The 11801-nt window shown below is 34.6% G+C and overlaps 1 protein-coding gene across 6 annotated transcripts in view; it reads right to left on the minus strand.

Annotated features, from left to right (window-relative positions):
* Positions 1-11417, minus strand: part of LOC143449923 (uncharacterized) — a 45048-nt gene extending 33631 nt beyond the window's left edge. For 4 of the 6 annotated variants that reach the window (XM_076950262.1, XM_076950261.1, XM_076950263.1 and 1 more), the window contains exons 1-5: positions 11275-11417; positions 3578-3669; positions 1583-1687; positions 1303-1421; positions 1057-1163 (exon numbers count right to left, since the gene is read on the minus strand). In XM_076950262.1, the coding sequence (XP_076806377.1) occupies positions 1057-1163; positions 1303-1421; positions 1583-1687; positions 3578-3669; positions 11275-11401 (550 nt within the window). In that variant the 5' untranslated portion in view covers positions 11402-11417. Of the gene's footprint in view, positions 1-1056; positions 1164-1302; positions 1422-1582; positions 1688-3577; positions 3670-7956; positions 8098-8377; positions 8907-11274 lie in introns of those variants that run through there. The other 2 variants (XM_076950264.1, XM_076950265.1) reach the window with 2 other exon arrangements.
* Positions 11418-11801: the final 384 nt, after the last annotated feature.

Here is an 11801-nt window from a genome sequence, read left to right on the forward strand (position 1 = left end):
GAATTAAGCTGAGAAACGGCTTTGTCCGAATTAAGCGGAAAATCAATTGTTCGTTTCATGGTCATGCATAAAGGCAGAAAACGCATTTAAAATAATGTACTGTTGCGTAATAAATGAATTGCAGCTGCGCTATACTGCAGTAATTGGCATTAATCGCATAAAACGTCTTCGTTTACTTTAGTAAGCAATTTCACTTTTTGTGCTAAACTTTTCTGTACCATTCTGTCCTACAAGATGGACGCAATTGTACCGAAGTAAAAGCGACTATGAAGCTGGCATGGCCTTATATGAGTTCATTGTCGATTGTTACCGCATCAATCGTCATTGTTTCACCATAATCACTCATAATGCAATTGCATCTTGTGTTAAAACGAAGGAAGTACTGTTTATTGTGTAATAACTAATAACCTAACGATGGAAATGCGAACCTGTGTCCGAATTAAGCGGAGAATTGTCCGAATTAACGGGAGTTTTTTACATTCAATTTTTACTTTTGTTCCGTTCCCGAGCATTTTGGCCGAATAAAGCGGTTGTCCGGGTTATCCGGTGTCCGAATTAAGCGGATTCGACTGTATATATAATATGTACTGTCTTTTACATCACAATTAGGCTTGTTGCGTCACCTGTTTTGACCACAACTACTTTTATCACAGACCCAAGTGAACAAGTGTCTTTTATCCTGATTTCTTGTGGCAGTGCAGTGACTATATTACAATTGCTGCAATACATATTTATCAAACAGGTTCGATTTTTAAAAGTCTTCATGGTTTATTTGGTGCTCTTGTATCTACTACGCAACAGTTAGTGTTAAACTTGCAAGAGCATTTATTAATAAATCATTGCGTATCCTTTCCTTCAGAATATTAGTGTCCCTTTCTTTGAAATCAGTCTGTTTCAAATCTTCATTTTTGTTATGCAGTCCACGATCTCCAAAAAAATTGGAGACCTCTTAAAAAAATTAACTTATGCAAGGATACATAGAAAGTAGTAAATAAGCTACAAAAAACATTACACCATTTAGTGATTTTAGCACCAATATAATAGTTAACATCTTACTTTTATATGACAGCATAAAACCTCGATAATTTTCAGATTCATCGGAATGAAAATGAATAAGTAAGTCTTTACCGACTCCTTCAATGATTTCTTCAGGAGCTTGCCACCTTAAAATAATTTAAATGTATTTTATCTTGATTATTTACAATGTACTGCAGTACCATTGGATGCATATTTTAAAGCAGTAATTAAAGACAGCACGCAGCCTTTGATATACAAAATGCAGTTTATACAAAATCACATTACCTGCAAAATTGCTTTGTTTCAATAGATAAAATAGTTATGTTCACATAATCGTAGCATTTAGTTATATTTGAATCAGAAACCAAAGGTCTGTTCTCCAAAGCCATATCCCAAAACTTTACCTAAAATATAAGATGTATATTTAATGGGGTGAAAAAATTGCAAAGTACTTACACTTAAAAACAAGAATACATAGACAAGTACATCATTAATTCATTATGCATACAAGATGTATTTTAAAATATGAAATTAAAGTAAACAATATTTGAAGATTAAAACTTACCCTGTATAAAGTACTCTCAAGCATTTCACTTTTCCTCCATTCACAATCTTGATTTTCAGGATATACATTATCTATTTGATCTTCATTTTCTGGATAATTGGGGCTCTGAACAGAAAACTGTTTATTTTAAATTGCTTTACTCATAAACTCTTATGCAAAAAACTTGATTGAGTAAACAGATCCAAAATTTCATAATGTGCCTTACATTACCAGGTCAACCATATTTGACAATGTGAAATAAATTTCAATTACAGCAGGCAAATATTTTTTTCTTTTTTTTTGGAATTTAAGCTTGCAAACATTACTCATTTCAAACAATAAACTCACGCCATACAACAGTTGCAGCTTGCAAAATCCAAAACAAAAAACTCAATAACATGCTAGAGTTCTATGAAATCATTGGTTTTAAAAGGCAAAGAGCTATGACACATTTTGTTATAAAAGTGTAATCATACAGTGTATGTCATCTCAAATGATAAACTATTATGGTTGTGCCACTTGGAGGCAAATGGAACACAACCTAAGTAATGACTGGACAGGTGGATAATATTTTTTTATTAAAAATTTACTCTTGTTTGTTATTAGTTTCGTACATGGGGTGGTTTTTTTCATGTTAATTGTCCATCTAATAAACCATGCTCAGACCATTATACTGTGCTAATTGTCATAATTAGCCCTTATAGAGCACATGATGTTCCACAACATGTGGAAAACAAAGCCTTCGCAGACAAGCGTCGGCCGACAATGAAGCCACTTACAACTCTTTTAAAGACGTCGCTGGCTTGCATTCTCACCATAACCTAACTAGGCCACATTCGCTATCAGCGACAATTATCGAGAACGAGCAACACCTCACTCCACTGAAAAACATTCGATTCCTTTTGTTACTCTTAAATGCGTTTGTGATGATACATGTATCAGTTTGTGAAGTGTTACTTCTAACTTTAATATATAACCTTCACTATCACACTAAATATTAATAATCTATATGCCAAAACATACTATTTTATGAGAACCTTGTAGTGTTGTCACATGGGGTTCTACCGCGAGCATATTTTTTTTAAGTGCCCTACGGCGAAGATAGTGTGTTAATTGTCATAATTAGCCCTTATTCATACGAAATTCTCGTGCAGATCTGATGATATTATAATGTCATTAGTGTTCTATTTCGTGTGTTTATCAACAAGTGCTGTACTATATTTTGGCCGTGTTTAGTATACACTACCCGGTTTTGATTACTACTAAATTACGTCATCTGTACTCCAGCAGTCAACGCGTTAAGTCTGATATGAACTGTCTGTTATTTACAGTCCACTGAAAGGAACGTTATTCTGTGCTCAGTCACAATGTGCAAGGATTCGGAACTAAAATGACGAACTTAACCACTATGTGCGACGTCTTATGCAGATTGCTTACTGTTTCACAACATGCATTTAAAAATACTTTCATTTTTACATCAGTCCTGATGTGTAAGTGTAGTGTAGTCTATACCAGCTAGCTAGAGGTTGTATCTGTGTCAATCAAATCACTCATGGCTATTTCCACACTTAGTAGGAATTTAATGAGAACGAAGGGTCAAACAATAGATCGCGCCGAGGCAATACAAACCCAGTCTTGAAGGACAAAAATACATTGTGTTGTATATTTTCAACGTTCCTTTTTTCTTCTTATCAAGGTGTTATATCTCTTTCATCATAGAATGAAATGTCTATAATGCAATAACTGACTGGATTAATGCATCCTAGGCGTTTTATCCAAGAGCTTTAACTGGTAAAAGATAACATGGTTTGTAAGTTCACAAGTCAAGATTAGTAGATCACGGTACTATTTTGGAGCAAAGTATTTACCGTTTTTGCTGTGTTTTGTTAAAAGGTTAATAACTGTAATTCAATATGCTGTTAGTGGCTTGGGTAGCGAGATGATCACCAAATTCAGAGTTTGGTCACGCTCAGAAAAGTTTGGGAAATGATGGTTTATAATATAACATTAACGTACCATCACAACTGCTTGTGCTTCTTGAAGATACCCACCACATTGTTTGTATGTAACATAATTGTCTTGATCAGTATTTCTTTGTGCTAAGGTTCCTTTAAAAAAAAATATTACTCTTATGCAAGCTATTCAGAAAAATACAATAGAGCAGCAAACTTTTCGTTGTTACTTCATGAATAGCAATAGCTTATAGTTTTCTAGAAATGAATATAGAAGCTATATGTACATACAAGCTATTTAAAATGAACCTTCAAGGCAAAAACCCTGCCTGAGGACCCAGTTTAACCTAACAATATCTAAAATGTAAGTTTTACATAACTGAGTTGTAGGTAAATGAAACAATGAAAAAGAAAAAGGTAACGCAACTCAATAGATTTGTCGAAATGTCCATTACCTTTAGACTTATACCTTATAAGCAATGGCTTTCAAAATGAATTGACTACTAAACTTGATCCTTAACCCAGTAATCATATGTTGTTTGACCTTACAAGAAAGCAAAGACATGAGTGATCTTATATACTAATTATACATACATTAAAACTTCTGTAGTAAGGTAAAAATTGACAGTGGGATTATATGTCAGATAAGTTTGTTTGTACGTCAGCATAAGCAGTGTTCTTGATAATACTAAAAGTAATTGTCTAAAAGTATTTTTGAGTTGATATATTAAATTTTAACCAGAAGTCTGGAAAAAAACTGACAAGTAACTATTTAGCAAACCATTTACACCAAGGGTCTCAAATTTGTGGCCCGCAGGCCAATGCAACCTGTGAGGCCATTTTGTGTGGCTCGTGACGCACTTTGAATTTTCAAATAATTAATTATTATCCCTTTTAATGCCTCACATTTTTCAGTATTCTTAAGCAACAGCAAATATTTAAATTTCTGTGTCATTTTTACTAAGTGCCGGAAACAATGTAGCAACGATGCATGCTGGTTTCTGCTTGTTCTGGTTCCGGCAGGTTTCTGCATTTTTTTGTGGACGGTGATATTATTTTATCAGTGTTAATGGTGATATACTGTATGTCATTGTCTTATTTTGTCAGAAAAAGGTAGCTGTTGTGAAGGAGTATAATATATGTTGGCACTACGAAACATTGCACCGAGATAAACATGATGAGTACAAGGCCAAAGTTGGGATGGAAAAAGTAAAGCAACTGAAGTTATCATTATGCAAACAAAGAAGTTTCTTTGCCAATATTAATAAGTCAAACAAAGATGATGTAAGGGTGAGTTTTGCTATAAATGAAATGATAGCCAAGTCATTAAGAATTTTTACAGAAGGTTTGTTCATAAAAGAATGTCTCCTAAAAGCAAGTGACATTTTATGTCTTACTCAAAGAAAACTGTTTGAAGGCGTAAGTTTTTCACCTAATACAGTTGCAAGCAGGATTACAGAATTAGCAAATTTAGAGAAACAATTACTTTCAACGTCAAAGGACTTTGAAGCATTCTCATTTACTCTTGACGAAAGCACAGATGTGTCCGACACGACACAATGTGCTGTGTTTATCAGAGATGTAGACTGCAATTTAAATCTTACAGAAGAATTTCTTTCATTAATACCATTAAAGAGTACTACTACTGGACGTGATTTATTTCAAGTCCTGGAAAAGTGCATCGAGAAACATGGCTTGCCATGAGATACACTTGTATGTTTAGCCACTGACAGTGCATCAGCAAATGTAGGCGTAGTTGAATAAGTGAAAAACAAACTAAACAGCCTTGACACCTATGGCTTCAACTTTGCTTGTGTGCATTGCATTTTACATTAAGAAGCTATTTTTAATAGAAGTCTATAAATGAAGTGAATCAAGTGATGAATGTAGTAGTTAAAACAGTCAACTTTTATACGATATCGGAAGCTGAATCACAGGCAGTTCAAATCTTTCATTGTAGATATGGACTCTGAATACGGTGAACTTCTTTATCATACTGAAGTAAGACGGCTGAGTCGTGGAAAACTTTAGAAGTGTTTCATTGCGCTTAGAAATGAAATTGCTTCATTCATGAAAATGAAAAATAAAGCAGTTCCTTTGTTGGCTGATTCTACTGTTCAGTGCAATCTTACTTTTCTAACATGTATTACGCATCATTTGAATGAATTGAACTTGAAACTTCAAGGTAAAAAAACAGATTATCACACAAATGTGTGATCATGTAAAATCGTTCTAATTTAAACTAGGTTTATGGATAAAGCAGTTTGATGAGCGTAATTTGGTTCGTTTCTCAACTGAAGTCTACAGGAAAACTTGAACCCAAATGTCTAAGAGAATATGCAGATTTGTTGTCAAATTTACTTCTACAGTTTGATGAATGCTTTGCAAAATTTGAGGTACCACAGCCCCAATTGCAACTTTTTCAACTCCTTTTGCTGCAGAAATTCAAGATGTTGCAGAGGAATTACAAATGGAGTTAGCGGAACTTCAATGTGATACCATTTTAAAAGAAAAATATGCAGACGTAGCGATTCCAAAATTCTACTGACTTCTTTCACGTGAAAGGTTTTCTGAAATTACTCTCTGCTATTGCAAGAATTATTGCAATGTTTGGAAGCACATACATACGTAAGACATTTTTTTCATCTATGAAAGCTAAGAAGTGTGTACTAAGATCACAAGTCACTGGTGAACATTTGCAAGCTGCACTGATATTAGTTCCTTCTGATGGATTCAAACCTAATATCAAGGACCTTGTTGGAAACATTGCCAGCTAAATTGTCAGAACAAAAAATGACTGTAACAGCAATTACATTTATTTTATTTGGTACTTATGTTTGTTTAAAGTGTTTTGTTGTTTATTGACTTTTTACAATTTATAATGGTTTGCGGCCCAAGGGATAATTTACCAGTTTTTCTTTGGCCCTCAGAACAATTTGAGTTTGAGACCCTTGATTTACACAATAAGTCTCTAGTTGTGGTAATAACAGAACAGAGTTATGGTTATTTTTTAGTTTTGCACTAATTTATGATGCTACCCAATATAATTTGATGGTAATATCGGAATTTAGTGTTTAGTTTATGTTCAACATTATTGCGTACTCAACATTATAACGTCTCTGCACATACTATATTATGTCAAAATAGTTACAGAATCAGTAATGGAAGGCTGTAGTCCATCAGTGAAAGAGCTTTAGAGGTCCATATTTCAAATAAAGAACTTGGTTTAAGCAGAAAAATTTAGAAAAAACATTGGAAGTTAGTTAGATTTTTTGGTTAGAGTTAAAGGTTCAACTTCAAAAGAGAGAGCTTTGAGTTTTCAGCCTTGTGTGGGGCTAGACTTAAACCTAAAACTTGTGGATATCATTTGGGAAAGTTGTTTCAAATGAAGCCTATTCAGCAAAAAAAATAATAACTTAAAAAATCTATTAATGAATTTCTTTGTTTAACTGCAACAAATTTTGCAGCAGTGATTACCATACTTATTTAAATAGAAGCTTCTTTTTCGTTTTTTTTGCCACATTTTATGCGGTCATAATAAATTTATTTTACCACTACCCCCATAAACTGTTTTGAAACTAATCCTGTCAATCATTAGTTACATATCTATAGTAGATAGACTAATTTCTCTCTTTTGTAGGTACAACAATGTTTTTACATGTCCAAAAACAACTACAACTACAAGTATAATGGATAAAGGATGTTTACTAATTTGAAGTGATTAAGCAGTTATTACCAGAAATATACTGCAAAAAATGCAAATTCATTGATTAAAATTTGAAGTGACTGACAAAAATTCATAACTCAGGTGTTTGGATCAAGTATGTATGCATAGAATGTTTTATGTGGTCGACTAAAACTAAATATATGTTTAACGTCCTAATTAGACGCACTTTTTTGGAAACTTTCCAATTGCAATTTTGCTTGTGAAATTGCTAGGTTAAACTAAGTGTCTCCTCTAATCTCGATTAAGCCGTAACGATACGCCAACAACTTTTCTCTTTTTGCGGTCACCACGATTATGATATCATCTTTCGTATTCCAATCGGGATAGCTTTTATTACTCACCACTTTGAAAGTGAAAATGATAAGACTGAGTGATTTAAGGCAATAAGCGCTTTAATGCCAGCTTTCATCTTTAAGCGCTTTAATGCCAGCTTTCATCCACAATTCGAAAGTAAGCGACCCACTTTTCATGTCTTAAATGGTAAAAGGCTTTGCCATCCTATTTCCTAGTTTAGTAAGACCCCTTTATTAGGACTTTGCAGTGGACATGGGTGGAAATAAACTGCTTTATGAAACATATTTAACATATAAAATAAAGGTTTACATTTTAAAAGACACCAAACAAAAAAAGGAAATAACTTCAATCACGCAAAGAGTCGTCCCAAGACCACTCAGGTGACCTGTGTTTTTTTAATGTGCAAACCGCAAAATACGTACCAAATTCAAACGCACGTGACTGCTTCTGATTCCGCGGAAGATTTAAAGTTGTTTTACTTGTGATCGAAGACTAAGTCCCTCCATTAGTAAATGACATAAAAACTTTTTCTGATTTACCAGCGTAGAACGTGCCACAACAAATTTCAGACAGCCAATACAAAACATATTACTGGCCTAAAATCAATAACTTGACAAAATACGTTCAGATGAGGTAACACCACATGCAATGAGCTCATCTTTAGCATATGGTAAAACGAAAGATAGGTTAACAAAAGAACATGTAAGACGATATTTTATTTTTTGTGTGTTTCTTATAATGACCTGTGCGCATTTTTTGAGGACAAATCTGTGTGCGACCGATTTAGGAACACAATTACTTCATTTTTGAAAACAAAAGAAAGGCACAGCTATGGAAACTCACATGGCACTCAGTACGCCAATATTTTTATGACTCGACTCGAAGAGGACGTTATATCCGGTTTTCCTCTGAAGCCACAGTTTTATTTGCGATATATCGATGATATATTCATGATCTGGACTCACGGATACGATAACCTTGTCCAATTTTCGGAGCCTTCAACTGTAAACATTCTAGCATCCAATTGGGATCACGTCAATTGACCGTGAACAAATTCACCGGCGACAATTGGTCGTGGTCAACTGACCGGCAACAAATTGGCCGGCGACACAAATCAACCGCTACGCATTTTATTTTTATTTTTTACGCAAATTAGCATTGTTGTTTATTCAAATTATATGATTTAAAAGATAATATGATTTAAGGTCAGTTGGTTCTAGGTAAATTTACGTCACGGTCAGTTGTCCCCCGGTCAGTTGTCCCCGGTGAGTTTGTTCGCGGTCAATTTCCCACGGTTAATTGTCGTGGAACCCATCCAATTGACGTTGGAATGGTCCAAAACAGGAGTCCACTTCTTAGACACCCAGGTGACGTTAATTCAGAATAGAGTACAAACCTCACTATATCGTAAACCTACGAATTCTTTTACTTACATACACCCTGCATGTAAATCTATTGTTTATAGTCAAGCATTGAGATATTACCGCGTTTACTCTTCCATTTCAGACCGATACCAACAAATACGCAAATTACACCAGGAATTTGTGAAGCTCGGCTACCAAAGCGATCTCGTAGAAGAGCAAATCGAAAAAGCTAAAAAAAAAACACGCCATAAGCTACTTGAATACGGACGTAAGCCTCAAGAGTCGTATAGGACTCCACTGGTCATGACATTTTACCTACAACTGAGAACCATAACGCCTATAACTAAAGATTTACAGGGCATTCTCAATGTTGATCCTACACTTAATGCTATATTTCCAAACCAACCTCCAATAACTAACCGACAACTTCCCAACCTTAGAAATCTCCTTATTTCGATCAAATTACTCGACACATCTCAAGAAGTTGGAACATTCCCCTGCCAACACACCAGATATTAACTGTGTCCATACATCCACACAACTGACCGATTAGCCGCGGCCCAAACGGATTTATGCACCGCATCCGTGAAAGATTTCAATGCAACAACACTAACGTCATCTATGCCATCTGTTGTCAACGCTGCTCCAAGGCAATTTACGTGGAAGGAACAAGATCAACCCTGGGGAAACGATTCACGCGTAACAGAAGTAATATGACACAACCATAAATCAGTAGCTGCCAACTGCGAATTTGAGCCCAGATCGTCTAACTTTTCAGCAAAGCTAAATCTAAAACTTAAGCTATTTGAAGTGGTGTGGTACGAGCAAGTATTCATCCCAGTCCCGCACGATTCACCCCACACGATTCATTTCTTTGTTGCTATCAAGCGCCTAATACCTCAGAAGTTTGCAAGCAGAGAATAAAATCGTTCTTCAGATTCACAATCGTTCATCAAACGCAATTTTATTCTTTTTAGCAAGATGACTTAAAATCACGTGAGCTATATGCAAATCACAAAGCAAGAGGGGACCAATTCACACGAAGGATCGATTTACATGACTTCCGCTATTCTAAATACAGTTCGTTCATACAACTAATCAGTATGAAACAACGAATGACTCCTGTCCTGAAAAAGTTCGACTAGTTAAGAATAATATTCGTTTGGGTTTTTTTGAGCGCGTATACAGAAATAGGGGACCCGCTTTGGAGTGTGGGGGAGAGGCGATCGCCTCGCTTGCCCCATTCTAAAGCCATTACTGCTACTGAAGACCTACTGGTTTAAATCGCAGAAGTTATTCTAAGAAGAATTATTATTATTTGAAAAAATGTCCTACAGCACGTATTCTTAACTTTTTTCCTATTATTTACTCTCACTAATTACGTATATCTGTACGCATTGATGTAAGACCACCTATAACACATGTAACTACTCCATAAAAATGCTAATAAGTACACGTATTCAATAAAGAAACGCATATCGACCCAAACCATTATAACTATAGCCTAAATCAAAATTAATGTAATTTTGAGTGGTTTAACGACATTACCACAAAAACCCAAACAAAACATTTCCAATTTATTTTAATGACTGAAAATGCTTCTGTATTCGTGTTATTAAATAAGCACCTTTACCCGTAGGCCCTCGGATATAGCCTGGATGAGATTTCAGCGCGGTTAGGGGCCCTTGACCTACAGGCTTATAAATGCAATTAATCATGGATAAAAATGAAATTTAAGCACCACCAACTTCAAGAATATGCGTATTGACCAGTTTACAAAACAACAGTTTCAAGTTGTTTTTTATGGAATGCTGTGAATAACAAAGCTGGTTTTATTTACGTACCTTTACTTAGCCGACTCATTTACATCTGTTGGATAATGAGATAAAATTGATATCCATAAGTGATAGTCTGTAATATAGACCTAAGTTTTATATTGTATTTAATACGGCTTCGGGAGGTGTTGAAATGAAGTAAGTTGTTTAGTTTATATATTATTACTAAAACGTGAACGAGGGTTCGTACTTTTTTTTATTGATGATCGAAAATAATAACCCTGTATACTTTAAATCGTTTCCTACCAATAAGAGAAATTCTTGTGACAATTTTTTTTTATATACAAGCCTGTCATCTTTCAAACATTTCTGGTGACTTGGTCAAGACATTACTAGGTTAATTATAAAATTATAGGTCATATGCTTATGCAGAACGTTTCGTAAACCCTAATGAAGTTTGCTTTTTTATACGCGTTGATCAAATTCACTTTTCTTATACATGCAGACCAATACTGTACTAAGTCTAAACTCTACATTATAGTTATAGTATAAGCCTATAACTTAATAAAGTAAAACTTTTTCAGCTTTACAAACAACTTACCCAAGATGAAAGAGGAAATGCTGTCAAGTAGACAAATTGCAAATATCAACTGAATATTTGCCGAGTTGGACATCATCTTTTGTGACGTAAAAATTAAACATAGTCTGAAAGCTAATAGGCCGGCCATTTTTGTTCTACATTTCTAAACGTCATTCTATACATGCGAAAAAAAATTGAAAGTAGGTAAATGTTCAGAAAATAAACCTAAAACATATAATGCCAAAGAACCTTGTTTACAACTTTCTGTTTCCAAAACCACCATTTGCTTAACACTTTTCATTGAATCCTGTGTAAAGCTATTTGCCACTTTGCGTTGTTATAAGTGTCATTTTGATGTTGTACAGACACTTATGAGGCTTTCAAAAACAATATCTGCCAGCGACGCTTGTTATGACAGATATAGACTACTACAGTTTAACAGCCCACAAATTTAAGTCCGTTTTGGGGTAACCATCACAAAAATATAGTTGATTGTTTGGATTTAGCATAGTAATAGAGATTTGAGTAGCTGCAATTTCATACCTCAG

This window comes from Clavelina lepadiformis, chromosome 3, assembly GCF_947623445.1.
Source record: "Clavelina lepadiformis chromosome 3, kaClaLepa1.1, whole genome shotgun sequence".
Classification (NCBI taxonomy): domain Eukaryota; kingdom Metazoa; phylum Chordata; class Ascidiacea; order Aplousobranchia; family Clavelinidae; genus Clavelina; species Clavelina lepadiformis.